Source organism: Siniperca chuatsi, linkage group LG8 (assembly GCF_020085105.1).
Source record: "Siniperca chuatsi isolate FFG_IHB_CAS linkage group LG8, ASM2008510v1, whole genome shotgun sequence".
Taxonomy (NCBI): domain Eukaryota; kingdom Metazoa; phylum Chordata; class Actinopteri; order Centrarchiformes; family Sinipercidae; genus Siniperca; species Siniperca chuatsi.
The window spans coordinates 30,316,027-30,338,047 of record NC_058049.1 but is presented as its reverse complement, the minus strand read 5'-3'; the positions used below and the strand labels follow the sequence as shown (position 1 = coordinate 30,338,047).

At 42.9% G+C, this 22,021-nt stretch overlaps 1 protein-coding gene across 4 annotated transcripts; it reads left to right on the top strand.

Annotated features, from left to right (window-relative positions):
• The first annotated feature begins 900 nt into the window (after positions 1–900).
• On the top strand, positions 901–20,726 carry elf2a (E74-like factor 2a (ets domain transcription factor)). Of its 4 annotated transcripts, none has more exons than XM_044204568.1 (9): positions 901–1,072; positions 2,816–2,899; positions 3,686–3,986; positions 6,112–6,219; positions 8,195–8,311; positions 8,684–8,767; positions 18,257–18,449; positions 18,556–18,810; positions 19,488–20,726. In XM_044204568.1, the coding sequence occupies exons 2-9, from the start codon at positions 2,825–2,827 to the stop codon at positions 20,062–20,064; spliced, it is 1,710 nt and encodes a 569-aa protein (XP_044060503.1). In that variant the 5' UTR covers positions 901–1,072; positions 2,816–2,824; the 3' UTR covers positions 20,065–20,726. The 4 variants fall into 4 exon arrangements, with proteins under 4 accessions (XP_044060503.1, XP_044060505.1, XP_044060504.1 ...); XM_044204570.1 differs by having other exon boundaries at positions 901–1,213; positions 8,684–8,761; XM_044204569.1 differs by having other exon boundaries at positions 902–1,213; positions 8,198–8,311.
• Positions 20,727–22,021: the final 1,295 nt, after the last annotated feature.

Genomic DNA, 22,021 nt, shown 5'->3' with positions numbered 1-22,021 from the left:
TAAAAAGTTTTCACCTACTTTAATTTTGTGTAAAAATAAATAAATATAGAGACTAGGTAAATTTTTAAAGAAGCAATATCAGTTTCCCTCTCATAAATGAGAAGTTGAATGTATACGCAATAAAATATAGCCTTGCTCAGAAAAATCACATTTGAAAAACTCGTGGTGCAGGAAGGATTCAGATCCTTTATTTAAGCAAAAGCAATACTGCAACATGAAGGTTGTCTATTACAAGTAAAAGTCCTGCATTGAAAATGTCAAAGTACTTATGTATTATTAGCAAAATGTACTTTAAAGCAAGTACTATATATTATGTTAATGAATTATTACTCGTGCATTAATGTGTAAGCAGCATTTCACTGTTGTAGTTGATTGAGCTGCAGCTAATTTTAACTACTTCATATACTGTTTGGTAGTTTAATCTGTAGCGGTGCATCATTTTATAAACTCATCGTATGTAAAATCTATCTACACAAAGCTGCAACTATAACTAATATGACAGCAGACTAATTTATGTTCTGAAAATAATAAACGTGCCTCTAAGCATGGCATGATTAACCTGCAAGGGCAGAAATGAGCTGCTGAGCCCTTAAACCCCCCCTGATCCTCCCACTCTGCATTGTGTTCAGTATTCCTGCGCTGAAATACAGCCTGATTGTTGTTTTAAGACAGACTTGAAAGATTGTGAACCTGTCCTTTAATAATCAGTCATCAAATGAATATGAGCTTCTATGGACCTCAACAATCATTTGTAATTAATCAATTATTTTAGTTATTGGTATGTCTGTTGGTGTAGTCACAGAATAGATTTTTCAGAGGGGGGGGGGGGGAATTACAGGTTTACATCGCACCAGAAAGTACATACGAGGTTGTCTCATTGTTGATGGGGTTTGTCCTCGTGACGTCACGGCGGTCTGTGCTTTGACCCGCTGGATCCGTTGTCGCGAAGAGGCGGCGCGCCGGAAAGCTACAGGATAGCAAGAAACGAGCAGTAATCAAAACACAACTTCAGGGCCTGCATCCGCGGTCCCCCTTTAGATTTCAACGCAGGACGTCGATAGGTGTCTGCAAAGTGAGTTTGGAGGGACGTAGGACGTGCAGACACTAGTTTATGCAAGCGAAGTAAGCGTTTTGGCCTCGTCAACTTGGCTAACGTTAGGCCCAGCTAGTGCTAGCCGTGGAGCTTACTTTTCGCTAGCAAAAGCAAAATAAGGTAAGGGGAGGAAACTCATTGCATTAACATATCAGCGGGCTCTGATAGAGCACAGCGCCCAATACACATGTCATAATTTGCTCTATTGGCTGGTCAGTAACTACTAGTAACACTACTCCGACTAACGTTATACGTTAAAGATTTATAGATATATATATATATGTGTTAGCTAGCTATCTGCTAACTGTTTCGAGCTCAATGACTAACCTTAATGCTAGCCATTGGTAAATTATTGGGTTTTGTGTGATCTCCCTTTAAAAGAATGCATGTTATGTTATATAACAAAGTGCATAATGTTAGCAGCAATAGTAGCTAAGTTGAATAAGTGTTAAGTAAGTAGCAGAAGCATTAACTTAGCTAAGTAGTTAGCTGGACAGTTTGGAGCTGCAGCTACAGACTCAGTTAGCACAGAGACGTTCAAACCCGCTCAGAAAGTAAACATTAGCCTGTGTGGTGAGAATGGTCAGTGCCTGCCATCTCAAACCAGCGGAGTCTGACATGATGGACCCTGCCAGGACTGTCGGTCCCTCCTCGTGTTTTGAATCCGTGTTAGTCGTGCTGGCATTTAGCCAACAGTACGGTTTTCTTCTTTGCCCCCGGAGCTGCGTGTATTCAGGACAGCGTTACTCGCCTTGTTAACGGTAAAGGATGAACTGTCCTGAAACTCCTCCCAAAATATCAGTTTAGTTGACTTTTGGCCATTTAGTTTTCGTACAATATGACACAGTAGGATATACCAAGCCTCTGAGCCATTGCTCAACTTTGCATACGTACTTTGAGCAATATTTCTTATATTTATGAGTTCAAACTTTATGACTTTGTTTCCCTATTATGCTCAGTCTTAACCCACCATAGTATATCACAGAAATCTAATGTGAACAGTGGGAAGCAGCTTAATACGTTTTAATGTTATTGAAATATCAGATTGAGTGTTATCTAATGAACACCGGGTAGACAGGGGCGTAGGAAAATCTACAATCATGCAAAAGAGTGTCATGAATGCCCACACACTGTTAGTCCTAAGTTTAATTAAAATCCAGCGTTTTGGTTATAGACCCGAGGCATCAAACTCTCAATGTGAAACATCACCATCTTTATACAAGAGCCAGTTATTATTTTTTATACCTTACTGTCTCAGGTATTTGTGAGTTGACTCCTTGTTTGCTGGTTGGTGCAACCTGTGGCTCTAGTATAAAGATGATTTTGTCTCTTATTGTGAGTTTGATGCTTGACGAAGGTGTATGAATGATAAGTTGCATTTTCAATAAATGTAGTTGCAATGTTACTGAAATAAAACGCCTGTGGTTGGATCACGTGTAAGCTGAATTTAGCATAAGACTGGAGTTACCAACAGATTTTAGACAGGACTGTGATGTGTGCTTTCCTCACAACACAGTCCACAGCATTACTGGGACTGAGTCATGAGGAGGGCTGGCACCCATGGGACTTTCACATGACCCCACCCCCCGCACACTCACACACACACACACACACAAACCCACTCCAAACGTGCATATTAATGAGATTACCAAATCATCCTTCAGCTCTGTTATGTTAGCGATGCCTTCTCCATCCTGACCCCCTGTACTTTTGTTTCGGTAGGAATGAGTGATGACCTCTGTGGTAGTGTCAGACGGTGGAGGGAACATAGTGGAGTATGTCACCGTGGTAGAGGAACCCCAGCAGGTAAGCCTGTGTACCATGACATTCGGTTATTCGTTCTAAAAAACACATTCGAACAATTTGAATATCGTATTATGTCCATAAGATGGATCTACATAACAGATAAGGTTTGGGTGGAGTTCCGCTCATCAGGCCATGCTCGTTAGGGTGCATATCTTCGAGATGTGGCCTCCAGAACAGCTTCAGTGCTCCTGGCCAAGTCTGTGGAACTCTATAGGAGGGATGAACACCATTCCTCCATAAGATATTCCCTCATATTTTTATATATATATATATATATATATATATATATATAAAACCTTTATTTAATCAGGTCATCTCATTGAGATCAAGAGAGACCTGAGTACAGCAGCTAGAAAGAAAAACAAACAGCCAGACCTAACAAAAGGACATACAGCATCAGAGACAGCCACAGACGTCACTGCATAGATTTGAAGATGAAAGTTTATATTCTGTCATCTGATGGAGATGGTGGTGGAGAGCGTGGTCTTACATGTGGTGTGAAACTTGGTTGAGACCTGGCAACTGTAAAGGCCGGAGCGTTTTATTCACATCGTTTTCAAACCCACCAAACCGACATTTTTATTTCACACTTCATCATGGGATAAAAATTGCACAACACAGGTAGTGGGAAAGTCTGGTTTCACACAACGTGGGCCTCACTTTCTTCGTTTGGTCCATAATTTCTATCAGTAATAACATTGTACTCACCAAGTTAATTGCTGTGATCTGGGAACACAGTGACATCACTAAAAATCTCACCTTTTCTCATCTTTTCAAACGGTTCAGTGTGAGCAGCAGCCCGCTGAGGAGGAGGAGGAGGAGGAGGAGGAGGAAGAAGAAGAAGTGGTACAGCAGGACGTAGAGGCGGTGATTGTGGAGGGCGGAGAGGAGGTGGAGGAAGATGTTGAAGAGGAGGAGGGTGTGGTGCTGCAGGAGGAGGGCTGTCCGGCGGTGATCGTGGAGGAGGTGCCCAGCGCCCAGGTGGAGGAGTGCTACTCGGCACAGGTCCTGGTTTATGATGATGAGACGTACCTGATGCAGGACGTGGCCGAGGAGCAGGAGGTGGTCACGGAGGTGGCGGAGACTGGTGAGACTCACTTCTCTGAGTGTTAAATCAGCCTTAAAAGGAGTGGATGGATTCAAAATAACTGGGGTTGTTCACCTGGGGGTTGGAGTGGGATTCACCCCAACTTTTCTACATCAAGTAGCGTGATTTTAACATTGCAAAGGCTGGTCAGTAACTCCACTTCCTTCTGAAGCCCCAACGGCTGGGGAATATAATTAAAGCATGGTACGTCCAGATCACATATGATACACCCATTTAGAGTTGCGGTGGTAATATCAACAGGTGAACTCTGACCCTGAGCTATAAATCAAAACCTCCGCTGTGGGTCTTTACTGCAGAGCTTACGTTAAAGACACAGTGAAAAGAAAAATCCATTTTCCAAGTTCTAATCCTGCGTCCCTCTGTTGATGATTCATTTATCTCGTTCCGTCAGCGTACGACAGACCTCGCAGTCTTGCCTGTTTCGTCACGGTTAAAATCCATATGGACCAAAAGCTGTTTTTACACACGTGTGTTTTGTTTTGAAAAATCACTCTTTACACGTAATCACATAGATTCTTGTTGGCACATGATGTTGAGTGAAAAAACGTTTTTTATTGTGGAGTTCCTCTTTAACTGCTTTGGCTTTGTTTGGCCCAGCGGCAGCGGCAGCAGCAGCAGCGGCAGCGGCGCGTCACAAGGCGAAGTTCGGCCCTGTTCTCAGAACTGTCGCCTTTTTCATCCCACCGAGCTCCGTGTCTCTTTACCACTCCACGCTCGCTGTTTTTGCTAATTCACTGCCACTTTTGAGCGGTCCAATAAAATCTGTAGGATTTGATATAAATCCCGCCCACATTCCGTTTCACTGGGAAATCTGTCACGTTACCGAAGATCCTTGAATCTAGCATAAATCCAGCTTCACACTGACATGCAATGACGCTGTGCAGACCCTGTGCACATTAGGCATGTTTCTGAACATGAATTTTATAATCGGGATGAATTTCCTCCGAATCTGCTGTGGTTTGACATTCAATTTGAGGGGGTTAATTACCTGATCAACAATCGGACTGTTGGACAATCAGATGAATTTCTGTCCGGTCAGAAATGTTGTCAGTTCTGTGTTCTGATTTCCCACAATGCTGCTGAGCTTGTTTTAACGTTATTGGATTAGTGTTTTACATGTTGTGGTTACAACTGTAGACTGTGATAGAAAGAAAACTGAACTTTGCTTCACAACAGACAAACCATATGGTTGCATGTGGTGCAGCTCTATATTGTTCCTTTTTTTCTTGCTTTATGGTCAAAGGGAAAAAATTAACATTGTGTTAGGATGGGCCATCTTGTTTGAATAAAACTTTATTGGAATTGTCAATGGACAAAATCAGGGGTTCAATGTTTAAGTTCAGTGTGAGCGCTCATGTTGCGACCAGTCGATCATTGAGTGTGAGCGTAGAAGTTTCGGCTGTGCAGAAAGGTTGGTTACAACGTGTAGAGTGAGTTAGCGCGCATTACAAGAGAAATAAAATGCGACTGTCTGCCCAGCTTCATGTGTAGCCTATACATATGAAGCAAATACAAAACAAGCGAAGAGCTGTTAGGAGAGCCATCGGCTACGAGCTAAACGGACTGTTGTGATGCGAGGTAAAGCTGAGGTTTCTGCAGACTGCCTCTCTATAACGGATGTGATGTGTAGGCTAGCAGTTCGGGGAATGTGCTGTGCCACCTGATGTAATTTTACATGGTATAAAAAGCTGTCCTGACCACCGAGTGTAGTTAACATTAACTGCATTTATTACATAACTCCAGCAGAGAGGATTTTTGTCAGCACTCAGTGGTACCTATTCATTAGCGAGAGGTGCTCTCTTTTGAGTTGGGCTGCTGTTGATGTGTATGACAGCAGTAGACTGCCCTCTGCTGGCAGGAACAATGTCTAACTATTTAGACCAAATTACTGGAAACAGGAAGGGAGGAACAGACAAACCTCTAACAAGGAAGTCAACATTTCAAAGTAGTTGAGGTTGCAGCGCTGTGCTGTCAGCTTTTCTCACCAGAAACAGGATCTCGGTGTTATTTGAGGTCGCAGGTCTCGTCTTATTGTCTCTCCTCAGTGAGCTTGTGCTTGCAGAGGTCTGTGTACTGATAGTCTTCTCTCTGCTCCTCTTCTCAGTGGAGATGTCGGGTCATGACATGGTGTGTTTTGACAAAACGTTTGAAGCAGCTGAAGCTCTTCTTCACATGGAGTCTCCCGGAGGACTGCACAATGAACGCAACACAGGTAACCGCACCGTCACTACTTCCTCCTCTGTTTGTTAGCCACAGCAATCTATGAGTCATGGATGGTGAACTGCAAGCTGATATCATCAATATGTGTTTTCTGTGCATCTCCATGTCAAACGATTCCAGCAGTCTCAGTAGCTTTTTTTATTGTTGTTGTATCAAATTGGCTGGAATGGTTTTAGGAGAATGGGGATTAGACACCTAGATGAAATCAGATCTGGTGTGATTCAGTGTGATTGTATGAGGGTTTCCCACACGACATCGGTTAGCCGAGGTAGTAAGCCACCCAGATCCTGGTGCATTCAGTTAATAGATGATGGCCTGAACAACAGCCACTCATTCAACATGTCCCATTTGTTTTGTGAAATGGCACCTTCACCCTCTTCCCCTGAAGGCTAATGTTGTGTTTCATACAAATGTATTATTGTTTATGATGTTAGCAACTTTTAAACACTGGGAAACCTTGTATATATGTATTGTAGAATGAATATTGCTCTGATAACAGGGAAGACCTTGTCCTAAGGTGATTCTAATGAGACAATGTAATTGGGTTACTTACTCAAAATATAACGTTACAGGTAGAAGTATTTGAATGTTATGTAATGGGCTGAACAATTTGGGGATTGCAGTTTAAATTGTTTTTATGCTTTTATTTTCTATAATTAAACTCCAGACCTGTAGTTTTGATGCACATTATATTCAGTAAACATAACAAGTTTGTACCAAGCTTAATCACAGATTTATTTTGTTAAACAGAATCAGCTCAAATAAAGCAGTTGCTTGTCCTCCAAGGGTTCAAACCAGTCAGTAAAAGAAAAGTCCACGTCTGTGTAAACTTGGTTTGATATGAGACTTAGGACCACTAATGATACTGTTCTGCACTGTAGCTGCTTCAGCTAGCGTTAACGTTAGCTTCACTGACTGACGGGACGGACTGCTTCACAGCTCTGAATCCCAGAGGTCTTGAACCAGAGCTTTTACAGTGACGATGTTATAATGTAAAAGTTTAACTGGGACATTCCAGCTATTTACACACTTTCATTTACACTCCACATATACAAGCTACCTGCTAGCTACCTGTGTGAAATTGACAGCAAAAACAGATAGTCCACTCCTTATTTTTTCAAACATCAAAATTATACATTATTATAATTTTTCTCTGAGGAATCCATCTATGACCAAGCATAAATAGTACAGATTCAGCTGTGGAGAGAGCAGATGAACCAGACAGGCATTGCACCAACTCAGTCAGACACATTAGCTGGTGAAATCAGTGGTCGCTGGCTTGAACTTTCACCTACCACAGCTTGTGGAGACACTGGTAATTGTGTAAGTTATTAAAATTGCTGCTGTTGGGATTTGAAAATTCATCCCCAATATTGTGAGGTAATTTTTCAATGATGACATTTTACCAATATTTCTAAAACATTAGTAGAAACAGGACATCCACATATGGATCTAGTAACTAGTTATGAGCATTTATTTTTATATATATATATATATAATTATCCATCTACATAATCAGATCAATCTGTAATGACAATAATTGTTAGTTGTGGCCCTTTAACTGAACTCTCAACTCAACTTTATTTCTAAAGCACTTTCAACACCACAAGTGGAACCAAAGTGCTGTACACAAAATATAAAAAAGAAACAGAAAAAACAGAAAACAAACATATGACATACACACCTACAAAGCATTGTCAAAAGCTAAAGAAAACAAATAAGTTTTAAGCGCACTCTGAAAAACACCCAATGAAGGACAAGTTTTTAGAGACAGAGGAAGGTCATTCCATAGCCTAGGAGCTGCAACAGAAAACGCCCGATCACCTTTACATTTTAGACGCGTACGTGGAACCACAAGAAGCAACTGATCATTTGAGCGCAGAGATTGGAACACGTGTGTAACCCAAATTATACCATGATTCAGCAGAAAGAGAATAGTGTGAACGCTGTGTTTTGTTTGACCCCAGCAGAGGATGTGATGATGGAGACAGTGGTGGAGGTGTCGACAGAGTGTGGACCCATAGAGGAGGAGTCCTTCCCCATCCCTCCTGAATGTGAACCTGCTGCCAAGAAGAAGAGAGGAGGTCAGTGACACAACAATACATCTGATGTTACATGGGACTCCCCAAGGCTTAATGTAAAAGATGTGTGCTTCATTTACAATAAAACAATTCTTATTGCTGGAGACTACATAGATTTCTCTAAAATCAGTCATTACCTGTAAGTTGTTGCTCAGGTTCTCCATGCTTCAATAATACGCTATTGGAGCCATAGTAGGTGGGTTCTATAGGTTTTATATATAGCTGGACTGCATTCAAAACATGAAATGGTGCCAGTACTGAACTCACTGGATAAAAGAGCTTACAGACAGTGGAGTAGTACACTACATGGCTAACAACAAAAATATCAAGCATGTTTGAAAATGGTGTGTGTGTGTGTGTGTGTTTTGAGTACAGGCGGACGTAAGCCCAAGACACACCAACCTGCTTCCAACGGCTCCTTTGACCTGGGAATCAAGAAGAGGCCAAGGGAGGGTAAAGGTTTGTCCCAGCTCTGAAGTCCGTTGTGCAAACGTGCTATATATTGATTTGTGGTTTAAATTCTATTTAGAGAACTCTGTTCTTTAAAGTGGAGTAAAAAGTAAAGTAATGTATGAGAATATCTAAATATTGGTACCAGATAAATTAAGTTTGGAAAACAATTCCACCCTTTTAAATCACATGGGCTATACTAAGTAAAGAGGACTATGGCCACAAATGGGAAAAAATAAATCTGAATTCAGAAAAGAATCTCAGAACTTCCCAGAATCTTTTTTTAATCGACAATGTCTTTATTGATTTTTCACAACAAAGCAAAATCAATACATTTATATTCTTTGGTTCTCAAATTGAGATCTGTTGGATACAAGTGTAGCAATATTATCTTGGTGTCTAGTGGAATATTCACAGAGATAGATAGATAAAACTCCTCAATTGCAGAAATTTAAAGAAATGCTTCTTTGGGATGTTATATGTTAGAAAGATTTCCTCAAAAGTCATTAGAATCTCTTCTTTTCAGATAGTTTCCTTAGTCGTTTCTTTGCCCATAGCTGAAATCCAGCATCCAGCCTGGTTTACATGAAACATTGCCCCATATTGGACTGAATTGCGACAATGCGTTAGATATATTCATGTTTTTCTTTACCTCATACCATGCGTTAACCATATTAAGCACTATAGGGTGAGCAGTATGTGTTCTTAGATGTTTTAGCTTGGCTAAATACAGATACAAATGTAATTGTATCTGAACAGAGCATGACTCTATATCTGTCCATGACTATCTTAAATAGAAAAGCTGTGCTGCCAGATAGTACCAGTAAAGGTTTGGACACTTCATCCCCCCTGTATCAAATGGAAGATATAACAGACAGGCGAACTCTAGGGCACTTCTTATTCCATATAAATTTTGTAATGAGTGATGTAATTCTCACAAACATTCTTTCAGGTAGTGCCAAAGGGATATTTTGAAATAAATATATACATTTAGGTATTATGTTCATCTTTAATATGTCTATTCTCCCATCAGAGAAATAGACAAAGGCATCCATCTGTCTATAGATTTAAATGCTGAGTCCATTATAAGTTCATAATTTATTGATGCTATATTTTCTAATTGAGGTATTATTTTGATGCCCAAATATGTAAAATTGGTTGAGAGCTTATACGTAGATAAATGCTGGCCAGGATCTTGTCTCTCGTTTTTGTTAAGCAACATAAGTGCTGATTTTGAAGCATTAACTTTATATCCAGAGATTTTACCGAACAGGCCGATCAAATCTAACAGTGCAGGTATGGAGGTGTCTAATTGTTTTAGGAACAAAATTACATCGTCCGCAAAGAGAGCTATCCTGTGATCTCTGTTACTATTTTAATCCCCTGTATTTGCTTGTTAGCTCTAATTGCAATTGCTAATGGTTCTATAGCTAGAACAAACAGAAGCAGTGACAAAGGTGAACCTTGAGGGCAGCCTCTTGTGATATTAAAGGCCTCAGATACCACTCATTTGTTATTACCTCAGATATAGGGTTGAGATGTAATAATTTAATCCAATTACAAACAGTGTCGAAGGCCTTCTCTGCGTCCAGCGAGAGAAGAGCCATGTCCCCTTCTCCCTTTTGGTTATATAGGATATTGCGAACATGTCTTACATTATGAAACCCTTGTCTTCCCTTTTTATAAACCCATTTTGATTGTCCCCCAGCATGCCTGAAAGTACACCCTCTAGCCTCTTTGCCAAGATTTTACTGAGGATTTTTGTATCTGTATTAGATTTATAGGACACATATTCTCACATTTACTGCAAATTTTACCCGGTGTTGGAAGCAGCATAATCATAGCCTCTCTTGTTGAAACGGATAAATAACCATTAATGTAAGATTCCAAGTACGTGTCATAAAGAGGAGTTATCAATTTATCTTTAAAATGTCAATTGGGAAGCCATCTGGCCCTGCTGTTTTTCCAGCCTTCAATGCACAATATCTCAGCTACAGTTTTCTTACTTTCCTCAGAAATCTTGGAAATGTTACATTTGTCTAGGAATTCAGTCTGGATATCAACACTAATAGTGTACTGAGATCTATAGAGGTTTTCATAGAAATTTTTAAATACTGTATTAATTTCCAACGGATCATTTATAATGTTCCTGTTTGCATCCTCAACATAGTAATTGTCCTCACTGTTTGCTGTTGTTTGATGCGCCATGCAAGGAGTCTACCAGGCTTTTCTCCTTGATTGTAGTACATTTGTTTGAGCCTCATTCATTTTGCAGCAGCCTTATCAGATGTTAACTCATTGTATTGAAAATGCGTACGTGTCGGTGTGGTCCTGCATTGACCTTTTATCCTGTTTTAAGTTGGTTTTCACCCATCATTTTAAATCATGCCTTCTGGTCCTGCCTATTTTTACTCCTATTTTTAAGTGGGCTAAAGACTCTAGATATCAGACCTATTGATTTTCTCTTATGGACATTGTTTGGTGATTGACCAAACTGCTTACAGGAAATCGCACCACGTGAAATCTGTTTTTTAACACTATTCTTCTATACTGATCGTTGGATTGTTTTTAACTTGCTGTTTTAAGTTTTCAACTTTTAACAAGTGTTGTTTTATAGCACTTGGTATACAGTATACTTGGACTGATATTATTATGGCTGTGTGTGTGGACTGCAAACTTGCCTACTCACAGTTAAGTGATGATATCTCTGCCTGGAGCTCCGAAAAGGGATAAATTGATAGATGGCAATGTCTCCGCAGCTGCCGCCCAGGCGAAGCATATTTCACATATGCAGTAGGTCCACTCTTGATGTCCCAGCAGCCCGATTACCCACCTCGCTGAGTCTGTAGCCACCCTCCCCTGGCTGGCCTCGACGCACACCAGCACCTTACCGATACGCTTGGAGAGTTTAGCAACTGAGAGTGGCCATTCCTCCGAACGTGAGCTGGACGCAGGGGCAGCGGGCACCACCGCTGCTGCATTGGACCTGGACACTACAACACCACTGATGATCACCCCGATGCCGACAGATGATCCAGGGGTCCGCACCAGAGCCAGGCTTAAGACCCCGGTTCATAGCTCCACACCAAATCGAGCCAATCCATGGACCCAGCCGTCTTGGACAGAGGTGGTGCACCGCGGGCCGCAAGAGAGATTCCAGTGGGGTTTCTCTATAACCTCCCCTAATTATCTTGAACCGCTACACAATCTACTGGATGAGTCCCTGGTCCATTCCAACGGTACCCCTGCAGTCTCAACTTCACCGGACCCAACTCTGGCAGCTCCACCTGTTGCTGCCGCATCTTCTCCACCTGGGGCCAGCGTAGATCGGGTGGCTCATTGCTCCACCATGGGGAAGATCCAATGTAGGATGCTGAAGGAAGCAAGGGCTTCCTCATCCCTTCACCCCTGTCCTCCTGTGCAGATGGAGATATCTGAACGGCCACGGTCTTCTCCAGGCAGTCCTCACGCACGCATCTCCTCATCCCTTCTTCCCCCCAAATACATTAATCATTGGTGATTCCATAACCAGGAACATCCTCTTCATAAATGCTATCACACACTATTTCCCTGGAGCCACTGTCCCCGACAACTTGGACAAAGTCCTGGATCTGCTGTCCTCATACCTGAGCTCTATTAAAATAATTGTAGTTCATGTGGGGACAAATGACACAACTCACTGGGAGTCCGAGGGCACCAAAAACAATTTTAACCTTCTTTTTGACATTTAAAGAGCTCTGGAAAGTCCATTTTTATATCGGGGCCTATACCCACTCTTGGTCGCGGAGCTGGTCGTTTTAGTAGACTCTTCAGCCTTCACACCTGGCTCCAGTCCACCAGCAGGACTCACAACGTTTTATTGACAATTTTAACTTGTTCTGGGATTGTCCCCCTCTGTTTAATAGAGACTGAATCCATCCCAATAAGCAGGGCAGCCAAATGCTATTGGCTAACCTGCAGCATGCAGTGCAGTCCCTCTGAAGTGACTGACTGTTTACGTCTCACACACACACGGATCCCCCCCTTCCTCTTCGGCACAACCTCAGCATACTGATTCCCATGTGAGCGCCCCCCGCAGGTCCCGCTCTAGTATGCCTACTTTCATAACCACCATCATTTATTATCAAAGACCCACTCCAGCATGCTTAATATCGCACCCCTCTGCTGCTAATTATGGCAACTTAATTCAAATCCCTCGGCAACCTCTGTTACCACCTGTCCTCAGTTTTAGTGCTGCAAGTTTTGGTCTTTTAAATATCAGATCCCTAAATAATAAATCTTTCTTATGTCAGGATTTTACTACTTTTTAGTAAAGTTAGTTTTTTAATCATCACAGAGACCTGGTTATCCCAGGGAGACTGTAGTCTCTGTTATTTACAGAAAAGTTTTTAAATGCACTCCCATTTTACATAATAGTTTTACATCATTTGAACATCTTGGTTTTATGGTAAACTCTAAAGATCCAGTGATCATTTTAATTATTTACAGACTGCCAAGACCAAAGAATGACAAAAATTATTTACTTATTTTAGGTGATTTTAACATACATGTCTACTGCCTTTCTCAGACCTTTTGTCACTGATTTTATGGATCTTTTAACCTCACTCAGGCAATACAAGAACCCATGCATGTGAAGGGCCACACCCTTGACTTGGTTCTGTACAGTGGTCTCAGGTTTACATGTTTTTCATAAGTTTTGGAAAGATGCAATGAAAAACTACCAAATGGCAGTTAAAGAAGCAAGAACATTCTTCTTCTCTAATTTAATTTTAGCAAATCACTCTAAAACCAGAATTTTATTTAAGGTAATACTTATAATAATAATAATAATAATAATTAATAATATAAAACTTTATTTATAGAGCACTTATCAAAACAAAGTGCTTTACAACAAGAGAAATAAAATACCACACTGAATGATGAAATATAAAGAAATAAAATACATAAAACACACAAAAGCAATAAAATAAACAGCCAGTTCGGGTAAAATCAGGATATGCTTTCAGATAAAAATGTGTTTTGAGAAGAGACTTAAATGAAGACACTGACTCAGACAACCTAATTTCTTCAGGCAAGTTGTTCCAGAGCCTTGGGGCCCTGATAGCAAAAGCTCTGTCCCCCTTAGTTTTCATCCTGGACTCAGGAATAGACAGAAGACCCTTGCGCGATGATCTCAAACTACGTGAAGGTTCATAAGGGATTACAAGGTCTAAAATATAATCTGGGGCCAGGCCACGAAGAGCCTTAAAAGTAATCAATAAGATCTTAAAATCAATCCTAAAACAAACAGGGAGCCAATGTAAAGAGGCTGAGATGACTGGGAGGGGGCCACCAAGTTTAAACATGAGCACTTCAAAGGAGGAAAAATCATTGCAAGCTATGAGGTTACACTTTGAATGCTTCCTGTAGACAGTAACAAGGCTCCCACCTCGACCACAAACCCTAGGGCGGCTAAAGCAGTCATAATCAGGAGGGCACAATTCAGCTAGTTGACTGTGATCACAAGGACGTAACCAGGATTCAGTTAAAAACATAAAATCTAAATCAGTAGAAGAGATAAAATCATTTTAAAATAAACGTTTTGTTAGAGAGGGATCTTACATTGAGATGAGCCATCTTAAAAAGTCTATGCTGGTTCAGATTTGAGAGTGGAGGTAGGGTTCTGGCCCGGATCTTTATTAAGTTATTATTATTGCTCTGCCGGCTGTGTATGTTTCGTATTAAGGACCTATGCATAATTACCACAGGAATTTTAAAAATAGCACTAGAGGGATCCGGGCTCCAAATAGCAGCACTATGATCAGTCCACAAGGGAGAGGTAGTGAAAGCAGAGGGTGCATGGCTGTTTTTGGTGGGCAGATAAGATAAAGAAGAAGAACGAGGGGAAACAGGTGAAAATAGTGTAAATAGTCAACTACGTGAGGAGGACAGCACAGCGTGCTGCAGGTTAGCCGCCAGCATGCGACTACCTGGCTTGTTTGGGTGAAGACCATCTGGTGCAAACAAGGAAGAACGATCCCAGAATAAGTTAAAGTTGTGAATAAAACCAACGTCATGGGTACTGCAGACAGACTGCAGCCATGCATGAAGACTGAGGATCCTGCTAAAACGGCCAATTCCACGACCCAGTGTAGGAATTGGACCCGAAATGAAAGCATGCTTTCCGGTGCTGTTGAGCAGGTCAAAGAGGCGGATGAAGTCTGCTTTCGTCAGCTCCGATTGCTGACGGGCGGTGTCATTGGTGCCGACATGGACTATGATTTTCGTGATCGTTGTCGGGAGTGCAGCCAGAAGTCCGGGGAGCTTTTCGAGGATGTCAGGGGTCGTAGCTCCAGGAAAGCAATGTATGACCGCATTAACGAAGCGGATATTCCTTACTTTGGAATCTCCAACTATCTGCGTAGTTTGGGGGATGAGAGGAGGCAGAGTCGATGATTGTGGAGATCGCTGAGTTCCTCAGCTGTCCCTGGGATAGTTGTGGCCGGGGACTGCTGTGGCCTTAGCAGAGGGGCTCTATGCTGTCTCAGGACGAATGAGACCTCCAGAGCTTCTCCTGATCACGGCCTCTTTCAGTAACTTGCGGCGAGAGGAGGAGGAAGACTTGACCGCTGGAAAAAGGGAGCGTCCCTCCAATGGAGGAAAGTCCTGCCTATCCAGGATGTCAAACCTGTTGGCCAGCGGGAGGTCCCGATGTGAAGGTGGAGGAGGCAGGCGCTTTGCACCATGTCTGTCCTTACAGGCTACAGTCCAGTGCTCCGGTTGACGTGGAGTCGAACTCACCGGAGCCTTCTCACCACCTCCGCCGACGAGTGGCGGGTGGGGTGAGAAGGCTCCTACTAGAAATGGCAATTGCTTTGGGCTTTGCACCCACGAGGAGCCACGGATCTTCAGGCTTAGCTGAAACGGCTTCATGCTGTGGGTCATCACCCCCCCCCCCCTTCTGTAATTTTATTGGCTCCTCACAAGATTTGTGTGAGAGGTTTTTACATTTTATTTACAAATAGAGTCAAGGACATAAGGCAACAGCCAATTTAGTCTACATACTTGGCCAAATCATTCAACATCACAACGTCTCTTTTCATTGCTATGCAGACGACACACAGATATACCTTCCCCTGAAACATGGTGACCCAAAATGTCAAGCTGCTGTTTTAGTCTCAGTGATGTCAACTGTTGTATGGCAACTCTTCAGCTCAATAACTCAAAATCAGAAATCATTGTTCAATCCTCCAAACCCCATCACTCTCAGAGAATGGCCTTGGTCCCCTGTCTGTAAATGTGAAGCCCACTGCCAGAAATTTGGGGGTACTGTTTGATTCTGATCTAAGCTTTAAAACACAAATCAAAAAAGTTGTCCAGTCCTGTTTCCTCCAAATAAGAACCATCTCCAGAATTAAACCAATTCTCTCACACTCTGACCTGGAAAAAGTCATTCACACATTCATCTTCTCTTGACTTGACTACTGTAACTCACTCCTTTCTGTCATAAACCAAAACTCTCTTGCCTCCAACTTATTCAGAATGCAGCAGCTCGGCTTCTCACTGGTTTTAACAGACATCACCCCAGTCCTGGCTTCTCTCCACTGGCTCTCTGTTTATTTTAGAACTGATTTTAAGATTTTACTGATTGACAGATTAAATTCTTTGGCCAATTCTAAATCGGCTCTCAGGCTAACGGCCTTCTCCAGACCACTCAAACAAGGCTGCAGGCCCGATGTTGTTTGCCCCCGGGTGCTAAAAGCCTGTGCCCCCCAGCTATGTGGAGTCCTTCAACATGTCTTCAACCGGAGCCTGAGTCTTCAAAGGGTCCCTGTTCTGTGGAAGACATCTTGCCTCGTTCCTGTGCCGAAGATGCCGCGACCCAGTGGCTCCAAGGACTACAGACCGGTGGCACTGACCTCCCACATAATGAAGACCCTGGAGAGACTGGTGCTGGAAAAGCTGCAGTCCATGGTCAGACCCCTCCTGGACCCCCTTCAATTCACCTACCAGCCCCGGCTGGGAGTTGAGGACACCATCATCTTCCTGCTGAACCACATCCACCTCCACCTGGACAAGCCAGCAAGCACTGTGAGGATCATGTTTTTTGATTTCTCCAGTGCTTTCAACACCATCTGGCCAGCCCTGCTGGGGGAGAAGCTGGCAGCGATGCAGGTGGATGCCCCCCTCGTGTCCTGGATTGTAGACTACCTGACTGGCAGACCACAGCACGTGCGTCTGCAGTACTGGGGCACCACGGACTTCATCTACCACACAGAGTCCTGCCACCTTCAGAAGTTTTCTGATGACTCTGCTGTGGTGGGGAACTTTGTCTCATGGTGTGAGCAGAACCATCTGCAGCTCAATGTGACAAAGTCTAAGGAGCTGGTTGTAGACCTACGAAGGGGCAAGGCACCTAACTGAACTAATTAAAAAGGGGGGTATAGCCAACCACTTTACAGGATAAACGGAACAAATAATAGCGGATATCTTAGTTGAATGTATTTCATGGTACTGCAGAGGCCGACATAAACTTATCCAAGTAAAGCAGGTTATGAACAGGATAAAACGGCTAAAAGCCAAGATAGTGTTCTTACAGGAAACACACCTATTGGCTAATGAGACGTCTAAGATAAAACGAAGGTGGCCAGGACAGGTCCTTTCAGCTTCCTACTCTACTCACTACTAATTCTAGAAGTGTAATGACACTAATTCACAAGTCTATTCCATTACAGATTGAAGATCCCAACGGTAGATTTTTAATCATACAAGGACGTCTTCTCTCTGCACAGCTTAATTTAATTACGTATATGGACCAAATAACCATGATGTTAATTTTTATATCAACTTATTTCTGAGAATTTCAACATTACCAGGCTAGCACATTGCCGCTGGGGACTTTAACTGTGTCGTGGATCCAAGAAAAGATAGATCTTTTGGTGTGGATAATACTCGAGATCTAGGAAAGCATTACTTTATAAAAGAACTGAACTTACTTACAAAAGTTTTTCTAGAATCAGTATTTTTATTTCATTATTATTGTTTCATTATTCTTGCTTGCTTTTATTTTTGAAGCACATTGAGTCTACAAAATGTGCTATATAAATAAACTTGACTTGACTATTAATTTCAGGATTAGCGACAGAGCAGGAATAACCATGACTACTCAGCATGCCGCCTAACTGGAAGTCTAGCGATACTTACTTCCCAGAATTTTAACTCTCGGAACATGGCCCAAATGTTTAACCGTTTTTCTCTGTCTTCTTTTGTACATACCAGTGATAGAACATTATGCATTATCTTTTTGTTTATGTAATAAAAATGTAACAGCATTTACACATACCTTTATTGACTTGATAAGTCTTTCATTTTGTGGGGTTTTATGAAAGGGAGATCTCAGATGTACAGTATTGATCCTGTCAGCCAAACGCCCGACCATCAGCGTATGGATACATTGTGAAGGTAACTATATGATACAGAGCTTCAGGATCTCATGATGTTGTGCTGTGTGTCCTCAAGGCAACACCACCTATCTGTGGGAGTTCCTGCTGGAGCTGCTGCAGGATAAAAACACCTGTCCCAGGTACATCAAGTGGATGCAGAGGGAGAAGGGCATCTTCAAACTGGTCGACTCCAAGGCCGTGTCCAAACTGTGGGGGAAACACAAGAACAAGCCCGACATGAACTACGAGACCATGGGCCGAGCCCTGAGGTAGCCTGGCCTCTCTACAAACACCGAATCCTTTACAGTCCCGAACAGAGTCTGTATCTGTCATATCTAATAACACAGCTTTGATATTCCCTGCATGTGTGTGTAGGTATTACTACCAGCGCGGCATCCTGGCGAAAGTGGAGGGTCAGCGACTGGCCTACCAGTTTAAAGACATGCCCAAGAACATCCGGGTGATTGATGACGAGGAGGACGGAGAGGAGGTGGAGGACAGCGAGGTCGTGGTCTCTGGCCAGCACCGGGCTCACCAGCAGGGCCCCGCCAGCCTGGGCACCAACTCCCCCGCCGCCACCCAGCCTCAGCAGACCTATGTCACGGTCATCCCCAGCAACACCACCACCAGGTCTCTATTCACGGTTTCTCATACATGTGTCACCGTTTGGTATTTATATATCATGAAGATGTCTTTAATAAGGTTAAAGAATCGCTTTGCCCAAACATGGCTTCAGTCATCCAGGCTAACGTGAACGTCATTCATCCAGCTAATTCTTAGAAGGCAGGCGGAGGATTGATTTATTAATCTTGGATGAAGTTCCCTTTAATAACATACGAGTAGAGAGTTTAAACCATAACCTCTGATTGGCTGAGTGCTGATCATGTGATTGCTATTATTAAAATGTATTTATTTGCTAGTAGGATCCTACACTAAATTTCAATTGGTCTGTCTGTTTAAGTGAACTGATTTTATTCATTCTGTTGAAACACTACGACTGTGCAGATTTTCAGTCCTTACCCCGGGATTCCACCGGGCTGCGACCGCGGCCGTTCTAGACAATGTTTGCGAACGCACCAGACCCGCCAGCATGCACAACTCCAGGACCCTGAAACCGAAGCAGCTAAATGGAATTCAGCCATCATTCATTTCATTATTTCCACCCAAGCTTTCTTACTGTGACATGTCCTGTGAAGAAGGCCTATTACGTGAATCAGAGAGGCGCTGCACATCGCAGCTGGAGTGAACTTGTAATTCTGTGGACAGCAGGATCTAATCAGTTTTCCTCGCTGTGCTTTCTCCTGCAGGCCCATCCGAGCTATGCCAGTGGTCATGACCAACTCGCTTGGTCAGATGACGTTAAGCTCCTCCTCCATCCTTACCACCACCACAGGAGTCCCAGTAACAGTAGCCAACGCCTCCGCCAGCACTCCGCCCAAACTGGTCATCCAGGCTTTGCCCACCATGCTGCCTGCGGGCTCCAAGGCAGGAGAGAAGATCACTATCATCACCATCCCGGCCAACCAGCTGGCCACGCTCATGCAGGCCAACCCATCAGGCCAGATCACGCAGCTCATCCAGGCTAAACCTGTCGCTACACAGTTAGCGCAGGCCGCCGCTAAACCAGCCACCACCGCCCCTACGGTCCAGCTAACAGCAGGCCGGCTGACGCCACAGCTCATCCTGGCTAAACCGGCGGCCGTGGCCCAGCCGCTGCCACAGCTGTCTGTCCAGGTCAGCCAGCCTCACGCTGCCCCGCCCAAAACCACCAAGCCCCCGAAGCCTTCCAGCAGTCAGCCCGAGGCAGCACAAACAGAGGCAGCAGCTGAGGCTCCGCCCCCCTCCAGCCCACCTGCAGCATCAGCAGAACCCCCATCATCCTGAGAGCTCCGCCCTGAGCCGGGGGGGGGTTACAGGATGTGACTGTGGACACTGCTGAAGAAGTGCAGGACACATTCCAAACCCCCCCACCACAGAGCAGAGTTGCTCTCTGATTGGCTCAGACTGAAAGTCTGACGTTGGTCTCCAGGGAGACACCTGCTCTTACTACGGAGCTGCTGAAGCCCCTCAAAGGATTAAAGGGACTGTAGACACACACACACACACACACACACACACAGATCCTTCAGAGCTCAGAAGACATGGGCAGCCTTAGATTGTAAATGAAAAAACTCCTTTTTGTAATCAAATGTAATATAAAAAGCCAGACAAGACTTTGTTGTAAACAGAAATGTAAAAAGCATTTTTTGATACTGTGTGTATCAGTACAGACGTAGCTTGAATTCATCTGTTTCCTCGTCTGTTTCAGTCTGATGGTTTGTGTGCAGAGTTCTGTTACTCCACAGCACCGTCACGTTCTCCCAACACTTGTCTTTTTTTACTGTTCATAAAAAGGGAGTGAAAGGATGTCTGCGTCGAGATAAGAGAACTGAATGGTGTGGTCCACATCTGAAGTATATTATACTATTTTCTTTCTTGTACTATCAGTGTATTGAAGTAGATTTTACTGAAATGTGTATTATAAAAAAAGACAAATGTGAATGAAAGCTGTCTGAAGTTGTGTTATTCAGCCATCTGATAAGCGTTTAGTGACGCATCTTTTTTGAAAGAAATGGTGAAGTTGCATGAATACAAAGTAAACGGTGCCGTCAGGCCACAGAGAGGCGCTGTGCTGCTGTTAATGTGCAGGCCTCGTGTCACTTCTCGCTGGGAGATGATTATTACTGCTCCCTTCTTTCAACATTTCAGGTTTTTTAATGCAGAAACTGAACAGAAAAAGTCAACAGCGTCGTCTGACAGGCTGAGACTGAAAGTTGTTCCAAAGTATTTCACAATGTCCAACATCACACCAACTACTACACTAACACTTTTCTATGCGTGAAGAATCAAAGTGACAGTGCAGCAGAGGACGACTCGCACACAGAACAGAGATTCAGACTGGACTCTTGACTTCAAGTATTTCAGTTCAGTGCATTACAGGGCTGTACAGACGGTGGAAAACTGTGCAACAGGGCAGAAGTGCAAACGTTTCAGTCCACGGTGGACTTTCTTCAGTGCAAAATGAAGCATGCGTGATGAGTCACCCTACATATGGGTTACTGTACAGGTGCACCTAGTCCTCGGGCTTGATTAAACACACATGAAGCCAATTGCCTGCAAACACATCAGAACAAAATAAGGTGCAGCTCAGCCCTTGTGAACTAAACAAAGTGGAAATATTTCTAAATTTCCAAACGCACTGCACACAGTGGCCTCGAGCGCAACACAACTTAAGAAAACAGAAAAATGTTCTGACGATCTTCACCACTTCAACAACACGTCACGTTTTATAAAATATACTGCAAATGAATAAAACAAGCAAATTAAGAAACTAATTTAATAAAACCAAACAGAATACAGTTATCATGTCTGAAATAGATGAATCTGCTGATTATATTCTCCAGTAATCGATTGATTGTTTGGTTTGTAAAACTTGTGAAAATAGTGAGAAATGCCGTCACGACGACCCGGAGTCCAAAGTGACGCCTCCGCGATGTTGTTGTGGCCGACCGACAGTCCAAAGCTCGGCATTATTAGAAGATATGTACAATAAGTTAAACAATAAATGAACTAACAGAAAAAGCAGCAAATCTTTAGCTGGAACCATGAAATGTTTTAACATGAAAAATGACTTGTTGATTATCTAAATAGTTGCCAATTATTTGTTGGGTAGTTGCATCCAAAAATCTTAATTTGTAAAGTAACTAAAGCTGTCAGATAAGTGTAGTGAAAAGTACATTTCCTCTGGAATGTAGTGGAGTAGAAGTAGAAACTGGCATGTAGAGAAAAGACAAGTGGCTCA

Excerpts from the sequence above, each read along its gene's own strand:
- elf2a (XM_044204568.1), top strand. The coding sequence starts at position 2,825 with ATGACCTCTGTGGTAGTGTCAGACGGTGGAGGGAACATAGTGGAGTAT. Across the intron at positions 3,987-6,111 it reads CACGGAGGTGGCGGAGACTG|TGGAGATGTCGGGTCATGAC; the intron begins GTGAGACTCACT and ends TCCTCTTCTCAG. Across the intron at positions 18,450-18,555 it reads ACCATGGGCCGAGCCCTGAG|GTATTACTACCAGCGCGGCA; the intron begins GTAGCCTGGCCT and ends ATGTGTGTGTAG.